Source organism: Chrysemys picta, chromosome 7, assembly GCF_011386835.1.
Source record: "Chrysemys picta bellii isolate R12L10 chromosome 7, ASM1138683v2, whole genome shotgun sequence".
Taxonomy (NCBI): domain Eukaryota; kingdom Metazoa; phylum Chordata; order Testudines; family Emydidae; genus Chrysemys; species Chrysemys picta.
Genome location: NC_088797.1, coordinates 47,137,159 through 47,164,922, shown reverse-complemented (window position 1 = coordinate 47,164,922; position 27,764 = coordinate 47,137,159). Strand labels below are relative to the sequence as shown.

Here is a 27,764-nt window from a genome sequence, read left to right as displayed (position 1 = left end):
CACCAGCTGAGGACCCAAAATTCAAAAGAACGTTATACAGCATTTCAAATGTTCAAACAATTGTCCAAAAAGGAACTGATTAACAACAACTGAGGATTCCTAAATCGGAAACACTGTGGAATATGGACTAAGGGATCTGACATACCTAATAACAAGTAAGCAAAATATCCAGCCTAGTGCAATAATAGCCCCCAAGAGAAAGCAGAACTCTGCTCCCGTTAATCTGAATATCTGTATAGTTTATTACTTCAGAATAGCAGCATGAAACATATCAAATTTAACATCTATTGAACTGAATTTAGACCACTTCAAAAATGCCAATCGCCAATATGCAGAAATAATCACTACCACATAACAGAAACACACTATATGGAATTCAATTTGGAGACTAATCCTGTCTCATCTCTTTGTTCACTGTGGAGTTTTCTGCTTGATGTAAAAATTTTGCCAATTCATCTGCCAAAGTAAAAGCAAATGAGACCAGCCATCTGGGATTACTGTTAATTTAGTGGGGTAACTTATCATTGCACATTAATATCCTTGTCCTTGTAGAAGACAGTTGACCTATTAAGTGTATACTGGTGTTGTAAATCTATAGAAAACCCCAGAAAAACAGAAAACGTCAGCTCCTCGAACATTAGATTTCCAGCTTGTGTCAGCCTCCAAAACGCTGTAAAAATTAGATAAAGAAAGTTTGCATTCAAGGTCTTCCTCTTAATTTAGGTGAAGATCTCCGAGAATGATGAGATCTATCACTTTTAATACTCTCATCTCTGTAATAGATTTTAAGATGTCTAGGCATCCATTTGCCAAAAACCTACATGGGTTTATTACCCTAGGTATTTTCAGTATGCCACTAAATTAATATTTTTTTATCTTTTATTTTCAGAATCATTCTGCTTTTGTTTCAAACTATTGGCAAAATTTCAAGGTATTTTACTTTACACTTAATACATATGGTCTAGTTAATCTTCATTTTGGGCATTTAGAGCAAGTGGGCTTTTAATTGTATACTTGTGACATCCCTGCCATTTCCTATCAGGAGTGAGGCAGATATCACTCAAGGTCAGATAGGATTTTGATATTAAACAGAAGGAGAGGCTGCTGCTGCAAAGACACTGTCAGCCAGAGAACTTCAGATGCAATAATTCAACATAATAGGAAAGAAAATGCAAAAGAATGCATTAAAGATTAATAATTTTTTATTGTAAACATTAATAGTAAGGAGTTTCTGGAAGAGCTGCTTGATCCAATATCTTCAGTGTTTATATTTGTTTTCCCAGAAGGATCACCTGAGTTCCTTGAGGCTGCTTACGCAGTGGGATGCAGACATTTTCTCCTCCAAGTTTTTTTTGTTTAATTATAGGGTGAATTTAATAACTTTTAGTGCTTAATGGAGAGGAGAGACTGATAGCAATTCTCTATTCCAAGCATACAGTAATTGAGCAGAACTGCGCAAGTTCCTCTCACACAGTCAAACCACAATTCCAATTCTAAATATATTTTGCTGTTCCTGGTCTATGGCCTATTTTGAACAGAGATTGCTGGTTATGATAAGGGGTGCTAAATTACGAAGCAGTGTGAGGAAATTTCCATTAAAATTAGATTGAAATTAGACTAAAACCATCAAACTTGTTGACTTGGGACATAATTCATATTTGAATACAATGCCTTCTACAGACTTCAGTGGGACAACACCATAATTTTAAGGACATCTCAATCTCTCCCTAAAAGCCTAATTCTGTCATCCTTACTCATATTTTTGTATGCAGTATTGTTGTAGCTGTGTTGGTCCCAGATATCAGAGAGACAAGGTGGGTGAGGTAATATCTTTTATTGGAGCAACGTCTGGCTGGTGAGAGAGAGAAGCTTTCGAGCTTACACAGAGCTCTTCTATAGGTCTGGGTAACTCCCTCAGCGTGTCACAGCTAAATACAAGGTGGAACAGATTGTTTAGCATAAGCAGCTAACACACATTTCAAGGGACCATTCAAGATGAAATGGTCCGTTAATACCCCTCCAGTCAAAAGCAGGAAAGGAAAGGGGGGGTTGTTAGTGGGTAATAGATTATTTTAATAAACCAAAAATCCAGTGTCTCTATTCAGTCAGATATAGAGCGACCTATTCAGTCCTCATCCTCAAAGGAAACTTGCACAACACTTTCAAAAGACAAGCCTGGGAGCTTAACTTCGTAACTTTTGCTAGACACTAAAAATTGTGAGCCTGCCCCATAAACCCTGCAGCAGTGGTTCCTTCCCCTGGTGCTGGGCCTGGCTCCCCATTCTGAGCATAGTGATTTGGTGCACAGGGTTACAGTGCCATTCACATTTGGCCCAACCACCCCTCCATCATTAACAGAGGGGCAGCTGGGCCAAACTTGAGCAGTGCTGTGATCCCACACACCAGAGCACAATGCATTCACTCAAATTTAGTCAGCCACACCCTTCTCCCCTCCCATCACTGGCATGGAATTCTTGAGTTTTGATCCACTATGAGTCAACATTTTAACTAAATTAGCTTTTCACTTACTGTTAATGTTTTATCCAAGTCCCCAAATTCAGAGGTTTACCATTATTTCCCCACTAGCAGAACTGCCCTAAATTAATTCAAACCTGGTAGTTGAATCTCTTTATCATAGCATAGAAGTAAATAAAGAACCCAAAAGGCCCAAAAAGTTGAAGGAAATCATTTTATTCAAAACTTTCCAGGGTATTAGAGAAGGCAAGAGAAGATGTACATGGAACAAGAAGGTTTATATTGATGTAACTCAGTATGGAAACAAACTTATTTGCTTACCTTCAGGATCTCTCCATCTGCATAAAGAACATACATGGTCACTTCAATGTTCTTCTGAACACTCTTCCCGCCTCTCTCAAAATCCCCCTTCTCTAGTGTCAGGTACAAGTCATTACGTATATCACCTAAATGAGAGAGAGGAGTCACATGTTTAAACACCACAGCAAAGATATGGTGCCTCTATGGAGGCAACTGACTGACTTTGTTCTTCAAGATTTTGACTGGAGCCCAACTCATTCCAAGCAGCAAGTTAATAAAAGAAAAGAATATTTGACCAACAATGCATTAAATCAGAGGGTTGTTAGTAACGTTTGTATTAAATCTGAATTCAGAATCAATAATTGCATTATTATGGGGGGAGTGAAGGGAATGGGAAAATAACCTCACATTCTTTTGCGGAGTCATCTGAGTTGGATTGATCCGTGTAAGTTTAACCAATGGTCAATAACACCTGATTAACTGTCTCTAGTATGCTTTAAAAATTATGATATTTTGTAGCAATTAATAGAAAATTAAATTCAAGCAATTCTTTTCACAACAAAACTAATGTTTATTATTACTGTAACAAAAGCAAAAGCTGTTCTTTGTTTTGGAGATCTGTTTGTAATTCAAACCTCTGCTGAGGTGGAGTGGGTGAGAATTAATATATTTCTTTCTGCTGGATTCCTGGCTAGCTTGCAGACTCCATGCAGGACTGCTAGGGAGAGAGCACTAGAAATGTCTGCCAATTTTTCATCACCTTGTTTTCAAGTGCTTTCAGAGCAGATGATTATATCCAGAAATACAGATGCTAGGGTATTGGGGGTAATAATCTGTCAACCCCTTGTTGCTTTGAATTTGACAGCTTCTAGTCTACTTTTCTAGTATTTACTGCTGTTGTGGGAAAATCAGCTTTCAAATCTAATGCAGTCAACTCTAAAGTGTTTATGTTCTGTAACAAAAGGAGACTAGAGAGCACCCATTTTTCTTTAGGTTTTTCATTTATTTATTTTTAACTGTCACTGGCTTCTAAAGATACACTTGTTCATCTGTGTTGGTTTTCCACATAGCATACTGAAGGATAGCTCATGCTAACACAATGTGAAAAATGTGTAAGGTTAAAAAAAAAATCAAACCCTTTCAGGCAAATATTGTGTTAAGCAGCCCAAAGAAACTAAATAATGAAGTAATGGAATGGCTATCCAGCAATGCAGAGCCTGTTTGGAAGCATGGTTTTTTCCATTTCAGTACTTGGAGAAGCTGATGCATTTAAATCTGTTTATTAACCAGAAGCACAAAGAAAGAGGCAGTGAGGGAAATCCAGTATCTGTCGTAAATGTACTGTCTTTCTTGTAGTCTACACCCAAATTGAAAAGTTCCTTAACCCCCCCCTTCCTAAATCCACTGTATGGATCAACACTACAAGCTTTCAGCCTTGTCTTTATCTCACTTTTTGCTGATGACAGGTATAAGTCTTTAGCACTTAATATTAGATACAGAGCTATATTATTTTGCCAAGACTTCTGTTAGGCGTTATTTATGAACGGGAATCTATATGTAGGCCCTCCTCCTTATCCATTATCCCCACTCCCACTGTGTAGCCCCATGAAGTTTGCAGCCTGAAGCATCTCACAATTAGAGATCCAAAAATGCCAAGGCTAATTAATGTGGGGGGGGGGGGGACGCGGAGGGCGGAATTGTCATATGGAAACTGACAACAGAGGTTTCTGAAGACCCTCAAGCATTTTACCTAGCTTTTCTTACTAATGTTTAGTGGTCAAACTTAACACCTTGCAACCCACAATGATGGGAAAGCGATAATGCATTTCTAATCAGTCTCATTGCTCAAAATGCAGACTGAGCCATTTATGCACTTGCTATGGGACTATTAAAGAAATGTAACAGTCTGTTGATATGAAAGAGAAAAGTAGGGCAGAGTTGGTTATTTGCTTTGAAATTGCTCCTGGTCAGTCCTTAGTGAAAACTGCGCCCATTTTCCTCAAAACACTTCATATGGTGAGAGGAATTAATTTACATCTATAAACTAACTTTCTGGAAATACATTTTACTAATTATAATTGGGTATTTTGGAGTCTCTGCTGGTGACCCCATCTTGCTGAAGACTGACTCTGCAAATACAGAGTTCTAGTGACAGATTGCAAATCAGTCCCTAGCCTGGTTTAATAACAATATTTGATATTTACATAGCATCTTACATTCCAAGATGCTTTACATAGATATATATAAAGGAAATCCATAAGATACAGACAGCTTAGATACCGTGATTGACATCACAATGAAAAATAATGAGGGGAGAAGGTATTTTAGTCAAACACTCTGGTGCAACTGCATTTACAAAAAAATGGCTTGGGGTCTGTAATGTTAATGCAGAGCAAACAGGACCTTTTAAAAATAAGGTGTTTCCCACAGCAAAGGGTACAAGAGCAAATTTATGTACTTTGGCACAAAGAAGGAGTGAGTTAACTTGATCAGGTATTGAACCTATGATTGCAGAGAGTCTAGTTGTTCCAAAATCTGAAGTTTAAACTGCTGAATTAAGTTCTTCACTTTAACGATGAAAATAATTTTACTGTCTTGAAAATATTTCCTTAAATATTACATTGGTTTACCACCTCTGCCATTGGCCCCCATGAGTTGGGGTCACATTTCCCTGAGATGGTAGCTGTCATCAGGAAGTTTCTAAGCACAGAGGCACTAAGATCTTGCTTACACTACACAGTTTTGTTGACAAAAGTCTGGTTTCGTTGACAAAACAGCAGAGGTGTACACACTGCAATGCTCCATCTGCCGACAAAATTCTCCTGCTTTGCCAATAAAATAAAACCACCTCGATGAGAGGTGGAGAGATTTTTGTGGCTAAGTTATATCGACAAAGTGTTAGTGTAGACACTGCGCTTGGTTATGTCGCTGTAAATGGCCTCCAGAAGATATCCCACAATGTCCATCCTGACCGCTCCGTCAGCAATTCGAACTCTGCTGCCCTTCACTCAGGTACACAGGCATCCACCCCTCCCCCTTTAAATGCCCGGGAAGAGGTAGGCATACCAGAAGACAAGGGAGACAAACTGTCGCTCTGGTGCTGCGCCAAAGACTTGCCGCTTCTATAAGGAGCTGGATGCCATCCTGGGCAGCAATCGTACCTCCACCACTAAGAGCCCCATGGATAATTTGGTGAGGCTGGAGGCAATGGACAGTGAACTCAATGGCAAGAACAAAGTCGTGGATGAGGAGGTCGAGATGGAGGATGATGTGCAGCACACGGCAGGGTCATCTGATGGCACAGCGAGTCAGGACCCCTTTTCCATTCCGGAGGGGTCTAGCCAGTCCAAGCAGTCCATCTCTGGTGCGCATGATACAGGACAGGAGAGCTCTGGTAAGTGATCTTCTTGAGTTGATGCTGCTTGGTTATATGAGGTAGAGCTGTCCTTTGCTCTATATATTCTAGAAATGAGTAAAGGAATAGAAATGTACAAGACTAGCTATGTTTGAATGTGCTATACATTCCCCTGTGCAGCTTAGCAGCATGGTGGAGCAGTGTATTAATGCACACCGATATTTCACGGGAATCCTCCAGAGATATCGTCAGGAAACTTTTGTGTAGGTACTCGCCAATTCTCTGCTGAAGGTTCCTTGGCAGAGCTGCTTTGTTCCTTTCCCCATTGTATGAAACTTTCCCGCACCAACTGGCAATCACTTGTGCAGGGACCAAAGCAGCACACAGGTGAGCAGCATAGGGACCCAGTCTGAAGCCGCATGCGTGCAAGAGATGCACCTTGCTTACCCTCAGGAATGAAATATTGGCTTTGATAACCCACCTGTGGAAAATGGTGGCAGAATTTACAATATTGTCCCTAGTCGCCTGCACCAATGCCCTTAAAAAACCACCTAGACCCTTTGCCCCATCTTGAACACCCAACCCCCATCTGGGGTGAACTCACCATGTTTAGGGTGTTCGCCAAGATGTGTGCTTGCCAAGGGACAGTGAGAAAGTGATTCGTATGTTAAAAGAGATGTATTTTACTGTAATGATTCAATGCTGTGTGTGAACTAACAATCATGCTTCCTTGTATTTTTTCTTGTGCTCCTGCAGATGTGGCCTTTAGAGGAACCCCCTTCACACAGGCAAAGCGCCACAGCCAGATAAGGAAGCGACCAAGGCGGAGCAAGGAGGACATGTTCTGAGAGGTGCCCCAATCCGCAGAGGCCGAAAAAAGAGAATGCAGGGAGTGGCGAGAGACCCTGAGGAAAAAATTTAAAATAGAAAGGCAGGACAGAAAGGAGAGCAAGGAGCGCATTTGTAAAGGGCCAAGAGCAGATGATAAAAGTGATGGAGGAGCAAAAAGAGATAGTAAAGTCCCTAATCATGCACCAGGCAGAACACATGCATGCTCTCCCCACCGCCCCGCAGCCAATACAGACCTGCTTTCCATGTTGTCCCCAAACTCCTCCCACACATTCCTTGAAACTTCCCAGAACATCTCGGTACCCCATTCACTCCACCCCTTCGGACAGCTTCCAAAATGATAGCTGGACTTACACACAGCTACGAGAGCCTACACTGCCCTGCACTCTTATCTCCCTTCCCACCAAGCCTTTTGTTGTTAATTGGTATTTAACAAAAACAAACTCTCTGAAAGATAACCAATCTTTATTTGTCTCCTACACGTGGTGGTTGTTGGTTGTAGAAATACAGTGGCAGTTTGATAATTTGCTGACCTCAAATCCCGGTCAGGAATCATCACAATTTTCATGCAAGGCAGCATGTTAAAAAAGCATGGCAGAGTGCTGTATAGAAAGACAAATTACTGGTGCTCATTATCAAAATCTTGCCTCAAAGTCTCCTTCATTTGAATAGTCCCCTGTTGTGCCTCTCTAATAACCGTGGTATCTGGCTGCTCAAATTCAGCAGCCAGACAATCCACCTCCGCACTCCACTCTGTGGGAAAACTTTTCACTCTTTGCCTCACAAATTATGGAGCATGCAGCAGGCTGCTATGATTATGGGAATGTTTTCCTCATTTAGAACTAACCTGCCATAAAGGCAGCGCCAGCATGCTTTTAATCAACTAAAGGCACATTCCACAGTCATTCTGCACCTGCTCAGCCTATTCTTGAAGCGCTCCATGCTGCTGTCCAGATTTCCCATGCAAGGCTTCATGAGCCACGGGAGTAAGGAGTATGCTGGGTCTCCCAGGATCACTATGGGCATTTCAACATCCCCCACTGGAATCAACTGGTCTGGAAAGAAAGTCCCTGCTTGGAGCTTTCTGTACAGGCCAGTGCTCCTGAAGACGCATGCATCATGTACCTTCTGAGACAACCCCGCGTTGATGTCAGTGAAACGTCTGCATGATCCAAAAGTACTTGCAATATCATAGAGAAGTACCCCTTTCTATTGATGTACTCCATCACAAGATGGTCTGGGGCCAAAATTGGAATATGCATGCCATCTATTGCCCTTTCACAGTTAGGGAATCCCATTGCCACAAAGCCATCCACTCTTTCACACACATTGCCAAGGGTCACACTCCTTCATAACAGGATGCAATAAATGGCTCTGCACAATTGCGTTAACACAGCCCCAGTGGTCGACTTCCTGACTCCAAACTGATTCGCGACTGCCCGATAGCAGTCTGGATTAACCAGCTTCTACACAGCGATTGTCACACATTTCTCCACTGAGAGGGCAGCTTTCATTTTGGAGTCCTTGTGCCGCAGTACAGGGGCGAGCCCCATACACAGTTCCTGGAATGTGGCTTTCCACATCTGAAAGTTCTGTAGCCACTGCTCATCATCTGAGACCTGCATAATGATGCAATCCTACCATTCAGTGCTTGTTTCCCGAGTCCAAAAGCGACAGTCCACCATGTTCAGCTGCTCTGTGAATGTCAAAAGTAATCTGATGTTGTTTCTTTCCATGGCACGCAGCAGGTCGGGCAACTCTGATTTCTGTTCAGATTTGAAGCTCATGATATACTGCATGACTATCCACGATGTGTTCATAACAATGACCACAACAGTAGAGAGCAGTGCAGGATCCATCCTTTCAGACAGAGATGGCGGGTGCACAGAAAACAGGGGTCATTGAAAAATGCCGCGAAACACAGTCGGAAGCTCATGGAATGCTGGGTCAGAAAGATCTGCATCATGGGACGTTGAGCCTGCACGCATGATGCACTGTGATCCACTCCACCTTCCCACAACTCCTAGCTGCAGAAGGTGGCAAGTAGCTGTGACGTTATTGATATAATCTGGGACCACATAGATCATTGTTGCAACCAAGGTCCTGTAGTGGCACCCAAATCTTGTATAAAGGGGGTCAAATGGGGTGTCTTAGACAAGGTTATGGTTTACTGGTTATGATTATGCTGTCTATATGTGTGTATCAATTTTGTAGTTGAAGTTATGAATATTGGCTCTATACTGTCTGTATTTCAAACTTATGCTATGCTGCTGAGTGACATCCCAGACAAGCTGGTGTTAGCTCTGCCTAGCCTGCTTGATGGCCCATTAAGGACCATCAGCTATACAATGGACCCATTGAGAGAAGGCAAATATGCCTTGAGACTCAGCAAAGTATGCAGGGACTGGCCCATGTGACTCCAGACTCCATTTTGCTGTAATTTTCCACAGTAAGGACAAAGAGGTGTTCTTACACCTGGAAAAGACTATATAAGGCTGATGCCTCATCTCCATCTTGTCTTCAATCCTGCTTCTTACTTCTGGAGGGACTTTGCTACAAACTGAAGCTATGAACAACGGACTTATGACCCATCCCAGCTGGGGATGTATTCCAGAGACTTGATTTGAACCTGCAGTTTATTTCTATCACTGCTGCAAGCCTGAACCAAGAATTTTGCCATTACTGTATGTAATTGATTCCATTTAACCAATTCTAACTCTCATCTCTGTCTTTTTTCTTTGATGAATAAACCTTTAGATTTTAGATTCTAAAGGATTGGCAACAGCGTGATTTGAGGGAAAGATCTGAGTTGTATATTGACCTGGGTCTGGGGCTTGGTCCTTTGGGATCGAGAGAACTTTTTTGTGTATATTGGGATATTGGTTTTCATAACCATTTGTCCCCATAACGAGTGGCACTGGTGGTGATACTGGGAAACTGGAGTGTCTAAAGGAATTGTTTGTATGACTTGTGGTTAGCCAGTGGGGTGAAACCAAAGTCCTCTTTGTCTGGCTGGTTTGGTTTGCCTTAGAAGTGGAGAAACCCCAGCCTTGGGCTGTAGCTGCCCTGTTTTAGCAATTTGTCCTGAATTGGCACTCTCAGTTGGGTCTCGCCAGAACCGCATCGTCACAGTAGCACAGTGGGATAGCTACCCACAGTGCACTGCTCTCACTGTTGATGCTAGAGCACCAAGTGTAGATGCACTCTACTGACAGAAGGAGCATAGTGTGAACATGCACAAGTGGTGTAATTATACCATTTTTTATTGTCGGCTTAACTTGCGTCAACAAAACTCTGTAGTGTAGACAAGGCCTAAGGGTTGCACAGAAACCACAGCAAGTCTGCAGTCCAACATCAGTTCATTAACAGCAATTATCCATGTTCTTTAATTACACTTAGAAAGCGAGAGGTGCCATTCTGCAACAAATGTTTAAACATAAATGAGTGTGCAGCTTGCATGTGACTAAAAAGGTCTGGTCAATGACTTTAGAAAATGATCCAAGTCAGCTTTAACATAGAATGTCAATGAAATTTCAAATCAAAAGGCTTAGCTAACAGAATTCCTGCTCTTTAAATCAGATCTTTCACATCATTTATAAAACAAAAATAAACAAAGAAGGACTTTTCTCACGTACCAGCTAATCTATTTCCTCTGTGTGGCAATTGTGTAAATTGCAATGGCTCCCTGAAGCAGCAATAACTGATATTTCTCTATTCATGGTTTTGGGAGAAGAACGGTGTGGCTTGGAAGCATGGATTGTTTAGGACTTCATATCTTTGTAAGGAGAATATTGCAGATTAGAAAATGGGATTAGTTGTAGACTCATACCTTTAAGGCAGGAATAATAGTGCTATAAGATTCATTTTGGGTGGCTGTCTAGGTTGAAATGAAATATGTAATGGCAATTCTCAATAGCATAGCATGAGTGTCTCTGCTTATGTTACTTCTCTCAACAAAATTGGGTCTAATTTCCAAAGCTAGGTATTAGTTGTTACTGAGCATATAAAGTTTATAGAATTCATCTAGCCATTTACTGCAATTTATTTTTCAGTGAAATGCCTTGAAAATGCTTTTGAGTGTGAAAAATGCTACATAAAACCAAATTATATTCTTCTGTATTTTATCAGAAAAATATACCCAATGGCTCCTTTGTCCCTCCACTGGAGTTTTTCCCCCTCTCTGTTTATGAAGCCTCGGGTTCAGAAAACAAATCCTGATCAAGCTATAAACCTAGTAAGCTTTGACAACTTCACTTATATGAAAATGAAAGCCTCTATCTTCTAACCTAAAAATGCCACGAAAAGCTGCTATAACTATATATTGGTTTTGTATATGTACCAGAAATTGAAAAATGTACTGCAGAACGTTTGAAAATCGCTAATGTTCATCCTTTGTTTTAATGGCTTTAAACTGAAAATATCTTAAAAAATATGAACTACTCTAGTTTAGTGACTACTTAGTAGCTGGCATCTATTAGAGTAAGGAGGAGATTTTTGCTAAAGGGATTTTCATGTTCTCTGTTGAAAGGGTTTACCATGATGTTCTGGCCACAAAGTAATCATACCTTATAGTTAACAGTCTGCATTTATGTAGCACTTTTCATTAGAGGATCTAAAAAATTTTTAAGTACACTTACAACGACCTTTTGAGGAAAGGAATGATTATTATCCCTATTTTATATATGGGAAAAATGAAGTAAAGAGATTACATGACTTGTTCAAGGTCATAGAATAAGCTAGAGACAGAAGAGTAAATAAAACCTTGAAGTCTTGACTCTCAACATCAGTTTACAGAGTGGCCAGCTTTCTCCAGCTTTGCAGCCTTCTGAAATGGACTTAATACATCAATGTCCATTTGGGGGAAAAAAGCAGCTTAGTTCAGTTGGTATTTGTACCTTAGATGCACCCAGCTTTCTGAATAATTGAGGAATATTTCAGTAAAAAGGAGTATTTACCCAGGGAGTCTTTACAGGATTTTTTTAAGTAAAAGTCCAGTCTCTCATGGCCTGCAAAGCCAGGCGATCAAGGACTATCTGTATATTAAAAACCTAACAGGTGTGTCTGTTTATACCCAACTGTTGAAATGGCCCTATTTATGTAGAGCCCGATCCTGTGAGCTACTGAGCCCCCTCTACACCATCTTAAGTCACTGGGGCTCAGCAATAGGAAGTGATAGCATTTTACAGGATTGGGCCCCTATATGCTATAAAAGAATGCCTGGTGCTCATGGAGAGACAGTGGGGTAGAATGGGCAATCAAAATATATTTGTTTTTCTGGTTCTGAAACAAACAAACCAAACCAAACCAAACCAAACAAACAATCAACCCAGACCACGCACCACATGTAAAAATTAGGGTTCAGATCCTCAACTGGTATAAATCAGCATATCTCGGTTTTGATCTTAGGCAGCCTGATTTTGCCACTCTTACATTGAGTAGTAACTTCATCCATGAAGACAGGTTTCAGAGTAGCAGCCGTGTTAGTCTGTATCCGCAAAAAGAAGAACAGGAGTACTTGTGGCACCTTAGGCCTGGTCTACATTAGGCGTTTATGTCGAAGTTAGCGCCGTTAAATCGAATTAACCCTGCACCCGTCCACACTGCGATGCTATTTAGTTCGACATAGAGGTCTCTTTAATTCGACTTCTGTACTCCTCCCCGACGAGAGGAGTAGCGCTAAATTCGACATGGCCATGTCGAATTAGGCTAGGTGTGGATGGAAATCGACGCTAATAGCTCCGGGAGCTATCCCACAGTGCACCACTCTGTTGACGCTCTGGACAGCAGTGCGAGCTCGGATGCTCTGACCAGCCACACAGGAAAAGCCCCGGGAAAATTTGAATTTGAATTCCTTTTCCTGTCTGGCCAGTTTGAATCTCATTTCCTGTCTGGACATCGTGGCGAGCACAGCAGCACTGGCAACGATGCAGAGCTCTCCAGCAGTGATGGCCGTGCAGTCTGGGAATAGAAAGAGAGCCCCAGCATGGACTGATCGTGAAGTCTTGGATCTCATCGCTGTGTGGGGCGATGAGTCCGTGCTTTCCGAGCTGCGATCCAAAAGAAGGAATGCAAAGATCTACGAGAAGATCTCTAAAGACATGGCAGAGAGAGGATACAGCCGGGATGCAACGCAGTGCCGCGTGAAAATCAAGGAGCTGAGACAAGGCTACCAGAAGACCAAAGAGGCAAACGGACGCTCCGGATCCCATCCCCAGACATCCCGTTTCTACGAGGCACTGCATTCCATCCTCGGTGCTGCCGCCACCACTACCCCACCAGTGACCGTGGACTCTGAGGATGGGATACTGTCCACGGCCGGTTCCTCGGACATGTTAGGGGACGGGGAAGATGAGGAAGGAGATGAGGAGGGCGAGGCAGTCGGCAGCTCTCACAACGCTGATTTCCCCGACAGCCAGGATCTCTTCATCACCCTTACAGAGATCCCCTACGAAGCGTCCCCAGCCGTTACCCCGGACACAGAATCTGGTGAAGGATCAGCCAGTAAGTGTTGTAAACATCTAAACATTTATTTTTAACAAAACAGGAATATTAACAATTAAAAGAATGGGTTGTTCATGATTAGTGTGCCCTAGGCGCTTAACGGTTTAGTAATGGGCAGTGCAAGTTTTGAAAAGAAATCTAGCAATGTCCGGTTTTCAGTGATTGTCCTGCACAAGCCGCTCTACTGTTTATTCCCTGCTACTGCAGCTACAGTAAAATGCGGTCTATGTGTCCGGGGATAGAGCAGTAATCCTCCTGGGACATCTCGATGAAGCTCTCCTGGAGGTAACTTGAAAGCCGTTGCATGAGGTTCTTGGGGAGAGCGGCCTTATTGGGTCCTCCGAAGTACGACACGTTGCCGCGCCACGAGATTATCAAGTACTCGGGGATCATTGCTCTGCACAGCAGGGCGGCATACGGCCCTGGTCTTTGGAGGCTTTCCCGGAGCATTCTCTCTTTGTCGCTCTCGGAGATCCTCATCAGGGTGATGTCGGCCATGGTGACCTGCTTTTAATTAGGTAGGGGAATGTTAGTGTTGGGACTGCTTTCCCGTTCCTTTACAGAACTGTAACCGCTGGTTTGCAGCCACGCGGTGGAGGCGGGAGAGGGGCAGCCGAAAGGGATCGTTCCCGGGGACAGCCGCGAGGGGGTGGGACAGGGGCAGAGTTCCCGCTTGCCGGATTGCTGGCAGCAGGGACTGACATTGATTTAAATGTGAAATGAGGCCAGTGGTAATCTAAAAGTTTTAAACTGCCACAAGTGTACGGCTTACCATGTCTGCCTGCAACAGAAATTCCGTTGTGCTGCCTCGCTTCTCAAATGTGCTGTTCAAGACCCCAGGCACTGAATGCGAAGGCCGAGAATTCGACCTTGTGCTGAGTGCGCATGTGAAAGGTGCTGTGCATGGTCTTGTTCACAGAGAAAGACTATGTTCTTTGTTCACAACTACATTTATCTTTCTGAGGAATTCACTCCCTTTTTCCCATTTCCACAGCCCCGTCTGCGACTGTCTCACAACCTAGCCTGGAATCACACTCCCAGAGGCTAGCGCGGATTAGGCGTAGGAAGAAGAGGACACGGGAGGACATGTTCTCTGAGCTTATGGCCTCTTCCCAAGCCCAGGCAGCACAGCAGACCCAGTGGCGGGAGAACTTGACCCGAATGCACCAAGCCAACATGGATCGGGAGGAGAGGTGGCGGCAGGAAGACCAGCAGGCGACTCAAACGCTGCTTGGACTACTGAGGGAGCAAACGGACACGCTCCGGCGCCTTGTGGATGTTCTGCAGGAACGGAGGCAGGAGGACAGAGCCCCGCTGCAGTCCATCTCTAACCGCCCTCCCCCGCCACCAAGTCCCATACCCACCTCACCCAAAGTGCAAAGAAGGAGAGGCGGCAGAGTCCCTGCTAAGTCTCACTCCACCCCTGCAGAGAGCTCTAGTAGCAGAAGGCTCTCATTTCCCAAAATTTGAAAAGTTCTTTCCTTCCCGCCTGACACAAGCCCCCATCCAAGTTTCACCTCCCAATGCCATGTGTAGTTGATAATAAAAAATTCGTTTCTGTTAACTACTGTTTCAATCATGTTCTTTTGGAGGAGGAGGGGAAAGGGGGTTGGTAATTGGACAGGACAGTCTCCTTTGGCAGGGTACATAGTCGGGGGCAGGCACAGCAGCAGGGCACATACACAGTGCAGTGATGCAGTGACTAGTTGCCCCGGTTAGTCTGGGAGGTTGTTTTGATGTAATGTTGGGGGGGGGGGGTGGGTTGCTCTGTGACTTTGTGGCGGGGGAGGGCAGTTACAGATCTTAAGCGCCGGTCCTTAGGCAGGATGACAGAGCCACACAGCATGGGATCTGTAACCGTCCTCCCCCTGCCACAAAGTCAAATAGACCCCCCATACACACAGTCCCGATCAGGAGGGTTGACAGGCTCCGTTGAAACAAGCATCCCACCGCAGCGGAGCCTGTCAATCCTTGAGTTTAGAAGCTGCATTCGCGTCACAACACTACACCCGCCCCGCACCACAGTCTGCGTCCCAGTTTTAAAAAATTCCCGCGAAAACAGTATTAAAGAAAACGGTGTGCTTTAACAAAGTAGAACTATTTTTATTTCGACACGTGTGTTGGAGGGGGGGTGAAGGGGGTATGTAACTGGATAGGATAGTCAACATTAACTGGGTAAAGAAACGGGGGCAGGTTTAGCTTCTCAGTACACAAACTATAAAGTCACAGGTTACCCTGCTCACTCAGGAACTTTGCTTTCAAAGCCTCCCGGATGCACAGCGCTTCCCGCTGGTCTCTTCTAATCGCCCGGCTGTCTGGCTGTGAGTAATCACCAGCCAGGCTATTTTCCTCAACCTCCCACCCCGCCATAAAGGTCTCCCCCTTGCTCTCACAGAGATTGTGGAGCACACAGCAAGCTGCTATAACAATGGGGATATTGGTTTCGCTGAGATCACAGCGAGTCAGTAAGCTTCTCCATCTCCCCTTGAGACGGCCAAAAGCACACTCCACCACCATTCTGCACTTGCTCAGCCGGTAGTTGAAGAGTTCTTTTTCAGTGTCCAGGGCGCCAGTATAGGGCTTCATGAGCCAGGGCATTAGCGGGTAGGCTGGGTCCCCGAGGATGACTATAGGCATCTCCACATCCCCAACAGTTATTTTGTGGTCCGGGAAGTAAATACCTTGTTGCAGCCGTCTAAACAGACCAGAGTTCCTGAAAACACGAGCGTCATGAACCTTGCCCGGCCATCCCACGTAGATGTTGGTAAAACGTCCCCTGTGGTCCACCAGTGCTTGCAGCACCATGGAAAAGTAGCCCTTTCGGTTAATGTACTGGGTGGCCTGGTGGTCCGGTGCCAGGATAGGGATGTGAGTTCCATCTATGGCCCCACCGCAGTTTGGGAATCCCATCGCTGCGAAGCCATCTATGATCGCCTCCACGTTTCCCAGGGTCACTACCTTTGGCAGCAGTACATCAACGATTGCCTTGGCTACTTGCATCACAACAACCCCCACGGTAGATTTGCCCACCCCAAACTGGTTCGCGACTGACCGGTAGCTGTCTGGCGTTGCAAGCTTCCAGAGGGCTATGGCCACTCGCTTCTGTACACTCAGTGCAGTTCGCAACCGGGTGTCACTGCGCTTCAGGGCAGGGGACAGCAACTCACAAAGTTCCAGGAAAGTTCCCTTCCGCATGCGAAAGTTTCGCAGCCACTGGGATTCATCCCAGACCTGCAGCACTATGCGGTCCCACCACTCAGTGCTTGTTTCCCGTGCCCAGAATCGCCGTTCCACGGCATCAACATGACCCATTGCCACTGTGATGTCCTCGGCGCTGGGTCGCCTGCTTTCTGACAGGTCTGTGCTACTCTCAGACTTCAGGACATCACCGCGGTGCCGTAGCCTCCTCGCCTGACTTTTCTGCATCTGCCTCAGGGAAACCTTTATGATAAGCTGCGAGACGCTGAGAGCGGCCACAACTGCAGCGATGGTCGCAGCGGGCTCCATGCTCGGAGTACAGTGGCGTCCGCGCTGTCAATGACTGGAAAAGCGCGCGAACTGTTTTCCCGCCGGCGCTTTCAGGGAGGGAGGGCGGGAGTGATGGACGGACGACGACAGTTTCCCAAAAGCACCCTCGACTCATTTTGTTACCCAGAAGGCATTGCCGGCTACACCCAGAATTCCAATGGGCAGAGGGGACTGCGGGAACTGTGGGATAGCTGACCACAGTGCACCGCTTCGAATGTCGACGCTATCACCGTTAGTGTGGACGCACAAAGTCGAATTACTGTCCTTAGTGTGGACACACACGTTCGACTTTGCAATATCGATTACAAAAATTCGATGCAAGTAAAATCGAACTACTCTCGTAGTGTAGACAAGGCCTTAGTCTCTAAGGTTCCACAAGTACTCCTGTTCTTCTTCATCCATGAATAGTCCAATTGAAATAAATAGAGCTACATAGTATGGTAATTTTCCAAATATGTAAGGATGACAGAATCAGGACTATGGTTAGCAGTATGATCATAAATTGTGGATCTTTTGAGCCTCACTAAATTCTTCTTGTAAGAAATCACAATTAACTATAATCCGTATGATGTATAGGAATACTTAAGCAAACGTTTCTCTTATACTATATCATGCTATATCTGATTTATAACTACTCTCTTGTTCTTCCAATCACCACTGAAAACCTGTTAAGGGTCTACTGGGCCTGATTTGCATTTACACTAAGGATGCTTTTCACTGTTTTGGCAGTGAAAGAATCCTTAAAGTTGGTGTAAATATAATTTGTCATACTGTAAATGAGTATCAGGTCCTATTCTTTCCTAAAAATGTGCATGAGACTATATTAATGTTAATAGGAACAATGTGAAAGTAGAAAGGGGACACACAACATCTATTATTATTTATTCTTTGTATTAAAATATCATTATTGGGATTAGTACATGCATTTTAACCCGTGGTGATCACTCTGGCTTTTGGTGAAGAAAATGGTCAGGCTGTATTTCCCTCTGCTTCTGAGGAAAACTAGGGAAAGACAGAATGTCACATTAATCTGCTTTCTAATAACAGATATTTGGACCTGTGGATCCAAAGGAATTAATACAATGTATTTATAAATAGATTTATAGAGCCAGCGGGATATACCTACACAAATATTTGTATTTAGTGTCATGGTTTTGCTCCCAGATTAATTTGTAGAAAGTTGACCACTCTATTTCCACTCCTTCAACAAGATTTCTTTTTCATACTGATAGAATCATGCAATCTTTAGGGTGGGTAAGGCACACTAATGGATGATCCAGCATATGCCCTTGCGTAAATAAATGATTGGTTTCATTATCCCTCCTGTCCTGGTTAGATAGGTTTCTTTTCTATCCTTGAATATCAATCAATGATTCCAGAAACTTCCTTGACAGACTGTTCCATTTTTCTCTCTGTTTTTACAAACAGATTCTTCTAATATTTTACCTAAATTTTCCTTGCTCCATCTTAACCCTTACTTATTTTCTTTTTTCTGACTAACGAAAATGATTGGTCTTCATTCTCTTTGTAACACTTACTTACAATTTTTTATAAAATTGTATGCCTTTTTTTATTCTTGTTAACCCTCTTCCCATAATTGTGCTCTGAGCAGCTGACAAGCCCTGTCATATCCTGTTATTGATGTTTCTCTTGCCATGACTTAGTGAACATTCAAAGCATTGATGCCCAAAGCTTTCTAAGCAGTGATACTGATTCATCCTGTTATACTTAGCAACTCTGTCTGGAATACATTAGTGTGAAGAAATATCGATAATACACTGATAATGCCCATCTGTTACCAAAGCTTCCCCACAATGTTATTATGGTTTGTTACTTTTACCAATCCCCAACATTCCATGAAAAAAACATGAAGTAAAGATGGGAAAAAAATCAAGCAATAAGCAGAAATTACACAGAAAAGCAGAAACTTACACCCAACTATCTTCATCTCTGCATCAGAAAGAAAGAGGAGAAAATGAAGGAAAAGTAAAGAGAGGAACCAGGACGATTAGAAAGGAGAGAGAGAGAAAAGAGAAAGAAACATCACTCACAAGTAAAAGATGAAGTATGCACTTTTCATCAGAGAATCAAAGTAAAAGACAGAATTCGTATCAGCACATGGGGAAGGGAAGAGATGTCCTTTGGGAAACTGACAAACACCATGCCTATGCAATAGATTTCTGATAGCAAGTTCTGTATACAAATAAAGTTGCAATCCAAAAGGCAAGCAGCACATGCCTCATTGCTTTTATCTCTGGGGAAAGGTAAAATTATTGTTAGGATTAAATGCACGTTCTTAAATCCAATAGCAATTTAGAAAGAAACTTCATAAGGCTGATATGACTGAATCTCTTCTGATTCACAAGGATACAGAAGAGCATTAAGTTCACCAGGATGCTCTTCTCAGATCACAACACAATGAAAATCTTCTAAATTTAACATTGAAACAGACATGATTGTCCAAAGAGACTTTAGCAATGCTCTGCACAGCTATGCAGGACATATGCATGACTTGACTGGTTCCAGTAATTCTGTTCCCCAACGATTGCTGGATATCTGTCAAGATTCTTGGTCGATGGGGGAGAGGTTTATTAGAAGAATCCTCACCAGTGCCATTAAAAAAGCCAGGGAGGAAGAGGGGAAACTGGGAGAAAAGTAGTAACCTTAGAATTTTAATGTTTGGATGTCTGGGGGCAAAGGGAACTTGCTGACTCCTCATAAAAAAGGAAGAGAAAAGAATGTTAAAGTTCATTTGAAATCGGTTTGAATACATTAGAGTTATTTGCTTTCTTTTGACAGTTTTTGGCTTAACAGTCTGATCAGTGTATATGAGCAACATTAGGTGACACAGCCTCTACATGGTTATTAATCCTCTTTTGACCGTCTCCTTTTGAAAACATGCACCTAATTGCAAAGTATGATTCTGATAGAAACCTTTGAGCTCACTGCTAATCGTTTCAGAAAGAAGAAACCTTGTCTTTAATAACACAGCAACAGCTCTGAAGTAAAGCAGGGAGAAATCAGTCTGAAAGAGAGAGTTAACAAATACGTGGACATGCTCAAGAGCTACCAAAAGCACTCAAAAGGTTTTGACTTGGTAACCAGTAGTCTTTTCTAAATCACTGAAAATACAAATAAAGTTGCCAGAAAATGAAGACTTTTGAATTTGACAATGATAACATTGGAACCAAAGATTATGTAATCTTTATTCTCATAGTTCTTCTAATTCAATCCTGATTTATACTATCTCTGGTTCTCTAATACTGGACTTCTTCTAAACAGAGTCTATCAATTGTGTCAAACTGCATGAGATGGATAAATATCTACTATGGAATGGCTGAGATCAAACATATTTTCACTTGTAAAAACATACATCTCCAGAGGTGAAGGGGCACTAACCTGTATCATTGAAATGCCCTTATTTTTTTTAGTATACTGATTTGCTGATGGAGAGTTGTCCAGATAGTTTTTGCATTATGCATCACTTCACATATGACTGCTTCTTTCTTCCTACCCCACTTACACTGTGGTCATGTGCTCCTTTATACCTCCTCTTCGTCTGTGCACGAACTCTTCAAAGAAGGGTACTGGTTGTCAGGGAGTGTCCAATGTGCTTTTCTCCATTTCTGACATACCTGAGCCAAATTTTTCAAATGTGAGTGCCTAACGTTAGACACCTAATTCCATATTTAGGCACCTAAATATGAGGCCTAATTTTCGGATATGCAGAACATCTGCAGCCACCATTGGATTTAACAGAGTTCTGGTGGTCAGCACCTCTAAAAAGAAAGAAACAATAATTGACAGTCCTTCAAGATGACTGTCCATGTAGGCCCACACTTCGGGGAGATGCACACCCCTGGTTCACAAGTATGGACATTCTAGTAATCACTATCTGATGAGGCTTTGGTTGCACCCAACCTCTATCCACTCACTAATAATTGCCCCAACTGCCCCTCTGCATCCTTCTTTTAATTCAGGAATCCTTAATAAGAGACTCCAAATAAGTGGCAAGGGGAGTGTGAATCCATATCCACAGTCATCTCAAAGAACCTCAGTTACTCTGGTATGTAGCTGTTTTTTCTCCTTCAAGGATTGACAGTATGGATTCCCACTCTAGGGAGATTAACAAGCAGCAGGAGGTGTCTCTGAGGAGCATTAGCTGAAAAGAGAGAGTGCAGGACAGGCTCTTTTGAACTGGGCACCAGATCTAGAGGCCAAGTCAAGGGCGTACAGCTGAATATGGAGCTGAAAGTCACAGCCTTGCATATCTCAACGATGGAAACACTGTGAAGGCATTCTGTGGAAGCTGCTTTTAGTTTAATATTCCTGATGTCTCCCAGTGGCTGAACACCAGCAAAGTCACAACAATAATGTACCCATAATCTTACTCATTTGGACAGCTTTTGTGTTGAAATGGACTGACTGCTAGACTAACCCCCTAAGCCACAGTCTAGAAAATTTGTAGACTGAGTTGATACTACTAGAGGAAACCTCTTTGGCTTAGATTGGGGAAAGCCATTGCATGGAGACTACTCCCCCTCGATTCCTTTGCGAACAAATTGTCTAAAAGAGGAGAGGCATGGAGGAGGCAGGGCAACCCCCACTTTATGACAGCCCCCAGAGCAGGGCTGGTGCCCCAGGAAGAGCAAAAACAATGAGGGAAGCATTGAGGCCATTGAGCTCTTCTTTGAACCTGCTATACCTTCAGTGGTCTGAAGGAACCAAGGGGCAGTTCAACATACCCAAGAGTGGGGATCCATATGAGTAATTCATGAAGGAGAATCAGGCCACTTATCCAGGTGTCTAAATATGGATTTAAGCACTGAAATTTCAAAAGTCTGGCCCTGATGTCAACTACAGTAGTCCACTGAGTGGGAGTTGTAATTTTATCCTGATATACAACCTCATGAATAGCAGACTGCAGAGTGATGTGATGCCATCATGCCATTGGGCCTGGCTTCTAGAACACAGGTTTAGAATATAGTTAAATAAATGAAATTCTTTGGCATGCTCTTAAGCCAAAAAATATCTTCAGTAAATTCACTAAAAATACATTCACATTAAATGTGTGTCAACTAATTAAATTTCATTAGCTTAATTCAGATTTATAATTTTTTTTTTGTGATCAATAAAACACAATTTTAATTTGAAATTATTTCTTTTTTAATTGCCATGTAATTATCACAATATAGAATTTGGGGGTTAGCATCCCTGTGTCCTCATCCTCCTCTCTCACCCATTTTAATGCAAGAAATCCTGGTACTTTCAAGAGTGTTAAAATATATATGGTTCTAAACAGGGCCAGCTCCAGGTAGCAAGCAGGTGCCTGGGGCGGCCAATGAAGAGGGGGGTGGCACGTCTGGCTGTTCGGCGGCAATTTGGTGGTGGGGCCGTCACTCCCTCTCGGAGTGAAGGACCTGCTGCCGAATTGCCGCCAATCGTGATTGCGTTTTTTTTTTTTTTTTTTTTTGCTGCTTGAGGCGGCAAAAACGCTAGAGCCGGCCCTGGTTCTAAACTTCTGATCATATCATTTACACTATATTTTCTAAAAATACTTCCCACATAACCCTGACTGAGCTTTTCACTATGGTTTCTATAAAGACTGCCTGATGAGACTGCACCAACCAAAGATGTCAATGTGTCAGCACAGTTTTTCCATTACAGAAATCCAACATTTCTCCCAAACACTGCTCACACAAAATTTCCCAAATCTAAAAAAGCCTTATTTGGGTCTGATTCGTAATGTGAAGTGAGGGAGTGGCATTTCAAATGCTGGCATATGAAGTTTATGTATGACAGAGAGTTTCTAGGTCAGTTCCTCATTACACTGCATGAATCAGTCCATATGATGCCAACTTTCATGCCCATTGATCATAGAACTGGCCACGTGCTAGTTTGGCCCGTAAATCAACTCAGTAGACTCAAGGCTGCTCTAATTTGTGCCCAGATGATAATGGACCCAAGAGGCTGTTCCGGCAGCCAGGGATAGCTAGAATGCTGCAGTGCTGTGGCCAAGACACCTATTGGAGGATTGAGTGTTGTGTAGAATTAGGGAATTGGGGGAGGGGGGAAATTAGGCAGTTTTACACGCCCTTTGTGCTGTCAAACAATGAAGAAGGGCTATATTAAACCTGAGAATCAGCTCCACAATGTGGAAACTCTCTTGTTTTCCCAGGCTTTTTATTATGGGGAAGAAGGGGTGTGATAACGCTCTCTGATTCTGAAACAGACAGCTCTACACTTAGATTAGCCAGGGGATTTCTAATTAAAAAAAAAAAAGAACAAAACAGTCTGTTGAATACATGTTATGTATGTCAATTTAATGCATTCTATTATGGTTCTGTACTGCTTCAGTGAAAAATACTTCAAATTGGCAATAGGTATGCTTTACTGCAATCTGGAATTTGTAATATGGAAACGTCCAAGGCATCTCTTACATTATTGTCCATCCTTGAGTGAAAAACCATCCTAGTTATCAATGGTTAAGAAAGACTGTGAACAATAGCATCTGCATTTTATAGGCAATCTACCTACCTGGCATTATGACATCGGGGAAACCGAGTTTTCTTGTAAAAGACACCCCCCTGTTAAAGATCATGGGGTTCTCCCGTCGAATCTGCTCCATGTCCCCACGAAGAAGCTGTAGAGAAATTATAAGTCCTGCAAGAAACAAAGTTATTTATTTTTCCAGATCCGAGAGTTATAACTCACTCCACATCAAGCTATATATGAGAAATAATGGCTTGTTTTACAGTATGTACAACATGATAATACAGACAGCATTTTTTAATTTGAATAATATCATGTATCTAAATCTGAAGTAATGCTGGAGAAACCGAACTGTTCTAAAGAACCAGCAAGGAGAGTAGTGTAATGTTATACAGGACTGTGAATTTGAAAGTAAAAAATTAAACATTGCAGGTTGACTGTAAAACACTTATGAGGTACTGTGTTTTTTTCCTGATACGCACTAGGCTAGAACCACTTGGGAATAATAACGTAAGCCTTTATCTTAATTACCACATCAGTACAATGCTATAGGATTTCCTTGAACTGTCTCAGCCCAAGTGGTTAAAGTTTTGCAAAGTTATGAGCAACTGTAAACAGAATCTTATAACAAGAAGTGTTGGGTGACCTTACCTATAGGTGGCATTACAAACTCTACCTATAACATAACCCTGCTTGCTAACTGCTTCATTTGCCTTCAGTTGTACTTAGTGCCCTTTATGCTAATGTGAATTATTGCAAATTCAGTGACAGCATATTTGATATGTAAACAACTGAAATCCAGAAGAGATTAGGATTTAAACCTCAATGGGGTCCTGATGAATTATAAATTTATTTTGCAACAAAAGCAAAACTGCCTGTACCTTTAAATGACTGTACATTAAGGGTAACACATAGTAGCATTTGGAATGAAATAGCAATTGCATTTCCAAATTAGCTATCTATGGCACTTATAAACTGAGGTGGCTGACAGGATAAGGAGAAAGATTAATTTACTCAGCAAATTACAAATTTATCTTTAATAGATTTATTTAATTTAATAAATCTGGACTCAGAATACAGTAAGAACTCTGCCAAGACAATAACTCCCTTTGGCCTTATATGAAGCACTCTGCACTGCAACTATCAGAGCTAGTGTTCATGATAATTAATCTTCAGGTATAAATGCACTGGTCTCTCTCTGGAAAAATCAGATAAGTATCTAAAAGAAATGCAATATTTATCCCTTCACATATAGATTCATGGTATCCTAAGATGAGCATGTCTCAGGTATGTGTCACTGCGGGAATCTTCATAGGAATACTTGGGTGGTATGATCCAGAGTAATCAAGAGAGATTCTAATTAAATTTTTGACTCCTGTACAAATCCTTCAGCTCCTGTGGAACTTCCCTCGATTTCTATCTAGGAGCACTTAACAAGAAAAGTTGCTCCAAATGGATATATAAAATATTTTTGCCAGTGCAGTTAGCTGCTGATATTGTACACTTCCCTTGGCTACTGGTTTTCATAAGCAAGGGTAAAATGCCGAACAAAAGTAAGAGTGGCCACGAATGAAAAATCAGATAGCCACTAGTTGCCGCTACTTTGAACTATAGACAATGACATTGTACAGATATAATAAAGGAGAGACTTTAATGTGCAGAATCTTTATTATTGCCAATAGTGCATGGGCAGGACAGAGTCCAGATTGACTTTCTGTATCTAGGTCAAATTTGTAGGAGTGGTAGTTAGAGATTTTTTTTAACTTGTAAACTGAAGACATTTTATATGGAAATTATTAAAAAACACAAAATGGAACCCCAAAATGCCATTTTCAGAGAGTCAGTTTTCAGAGTTGTAATGCAGTATAAATCTTTACCTGACAAAGTACTAACACCAGCACAAATAAACAAACAACTAGAAAGAATGTATGATAATTGGCAATGGGCTAAGTGTCACAGCATATCTTGTGGAACTTCTCTGCCCACAAAGAATTCTCAGTTTTATCAAGCTACACTTTAAGGGTTCTCTGGCCAAAAAAAATAAAAATAAAAAATAATTACCATAATTTGAGCTGGGTGCTGTGTACTTGGTACTGGACTTGCGGATAATGTTTTCATGGATCTGATACCATTCATTTTCATTGTTGCACCTAAAATAAAAGGGACACTAGTTAAAGTTACCTGCTCTTTTTTTATCCAAATGATAAAAAGAGAGAAAGGTTTTACTGCATATGTTGTATGATTCTGTTTTGTGGGAGAAATCCAACATAAGCCTCTTTTTAACAGACAACAATGGGACATTGGACCAGAAGGGAAACCAGTCTTGTCTCATCTTCCAGTATTAATCTCTTTATCTTGGACACTTTTGAGCCTGTGGTGACTTCTGTAATTTTGGGAAGAGTTTCACATTGCACATTATGATACAGTGGGGGAAAGTTCGCACATGTTTTAATTGAATTTTGAAAAAAAAAGATCAATTTAATCCTAAAATTAATTGCTGCTATTTATTACTCTTTCACATTGGGCAACAAATCAAGTTACATCCCAGAACTTAAAACTGGGTAATTGAAAGGTGAAATGACAAAGAGACTCTTGAGTATTTCAGTTATTTGCAAAAAGTCTTATGCTAAACTATGTTGAACAGACTATCTAGCAATATAAGACAAATCCAAAAAACTATGGGATAAACAAAAATCTACAGAGAAAGAGAGAGTTTCTTTTGCTGGGATTGGGGAAAGGGTTTCTTCCAATTATTTATCTACCTTCAGCCCCCGTGCATATGTAATTTGAATGAGGTCCTGCAAATACTATTACAGTATTGTATTTATAAAGTCAATATAACAAATATATTTTCAAAAAGTTTCCAGGATAGCAGTTACAATATGTTTACTCATCTATCACTACTACATAAGTTAAGTCTATTTTTTTGATTGATAAAACAGTCAACTATTGATGTCAGTCCAGATGATGCACTGGTAATTTGTTCTATGAATAAATGTTATTTAACAATATTCATCTAAGATAGCCAACTGGACTGATCTTTAATAGTACAAACCATCCAGACACATTTCTTAGCTAGTATTAGCTAGAAATAATGTCTATGAGCAGGGTACGTTCTGAAATATTTTCTAACCAATAAATCTTGGCCATGGTACTAGCTGCTTCAGATTTTATTGCCGAATGACTATATAATAATGCATAATATATATAAAAGGATGTGTAAAAGATGATGTCTCCTGTTCTCATTTTTACAGATTATTGATTTTCCACTTTTTACAGTTAGCTTTTCTATGTCCCATCCACTTCTGACCTTTTCTTCCACTTTGTTCTCTCAAATAGTAACTTAAAAATGAATGTTAATAATGAGTAATTAGAAAGGCAACTAAGCCCTGGTCTAAACTACAGGGTTAGGTCGAATTTAGGTGTGTTAGGTCAATTTTATACACAAGCAACCCCATTCCATTGACTTAAAGGGCTCTTAAATTGACTTCTGTACTCCTCCTCGACCCCTTCCTGGGTCGAATTTGGAGTAGTGTGGACGCAAATCGACGTTATTGGCCTCGGGAAGCTATCCCAGAGTGCTCCAATGTGACCGCTCTGGACAGCACTTTCAACTCTGATGCTGTCATAAACATACAGCTAAGGGTAGCATAAACTAAAACGGTTACTTACCTTTCTGTAACTGTTGTTCTTCGAGATGTGTTGCTCATATCTATTCCAGTTAGGTCTGTGCGCGGGCTGCGTGCACAAATGTCAGAAACTTTTACCCTAGCAGCTACGGGCCGGCTGGGGAGACCCCTGGAGTGGCGCCAAAATGGCGATCTATATAAGCCCCTGCCGGCCTGACCCCCCTTCAGTTCCTTCTTGCCGACTACTCCGACAGAGGGGAAGGTAGGGGGGACTGGAATAGATATGAGCAACACATCTTGAAGAACAACAGTTACAGAGAAGTAAGTAACTGTTTTTTCTTCTTCAAGTGATTGCTCATATCAATTCCAAAAAGCAGCCACGACCGCCATGCAGTTGGTAAAGACGCAGGGGGCTGTGCACAAGTCTTGCTCATCACGAAACGGAGGAAACATCTGTGAGGCGAAACGTGAAAGTACGCGTCTTTCATATCGAGGGCGGCATACCAGTTTCCCGGATCCAGTGAAGGAGACCATACAGAACTTCAGGTTGACGAAGTACTTGTTGAGCTCCCTGAGGTCCAGAATAGGTCTTAGGCCTCCCTTTGCCTTGGGGACAAGGAAGTAGCGGGAGTAGA

The 27,764-nt window shown here is 42.1% G+C and overlaps 2 protein-coding genes across 15 annotated transcripts in view; one reads left to right on the top strand and one right to left on the bottom strand.

Moving 5' to 3' along the window:
- Nucleotides 1-27,764, bottom strand: part of DOCK3 (dedicator of cytokinesis 3) — a 642,920-nt gene that overhangs the window by 155,237 nt on the left and 459,919 nt on the right. For all 14 annotated transcript variants that reach the window (XM_065551338.1, XM_065551344.1, XM_065551339.1 and 11 more), the window contains exons 13-15: nt 25,562-25,650; nt 23,546-23,671; nt 2,797-2,921 (exon numbers count right to left, since the gene is read on the bottom strand). In XM_065551338.1, coding sequence (XP_065407410.1) covers nt 2,797-2,921; nt 23,546-23,671; nt 25,562-25,650 — 340 coding nt within the window. The remainder of the gene's footprint in view (nt 1-2,796; nt 2,922-23,545; nt 23,672-25,561; nt 25,651-27,764) is intronic.
- Nucleotides 12,435-16,044, top strand: LOC135972644 (uncharacterized). Its single transcript, XM_065551337.1, has 2 exons — nt 12,435-13,480; nt 14,475-16,044. Exons 1-2 carry the CDS (start codon nt 12,904-12,906, stop codon nt 14,948-14,950), a joined length of 1,053 nt encoding a protein of 350 aa, XP_065407409.1. The 5' UTR covers nt 12,435-12,903; the 3' UTR covers nt 14,951-16,044.

Bases quoted from the DNA above. Each gene is read 5' to 3' on its own strand.
- LOC135972644 (XM_065551337.1), top strand. From the start codon at position 12,904: ATGCAGAGCTCTCCAGCAGTGATGGCCGTGCAGTCTGGGAATAGAAAG. The intron at 13,481-14,474 runs GTAAGTGTTGTA...CCATTTCCACAG, and splicing joins ATCTGGTGAAGGATCAGCCA to CCCCGTCTGCGACTGTCTCA.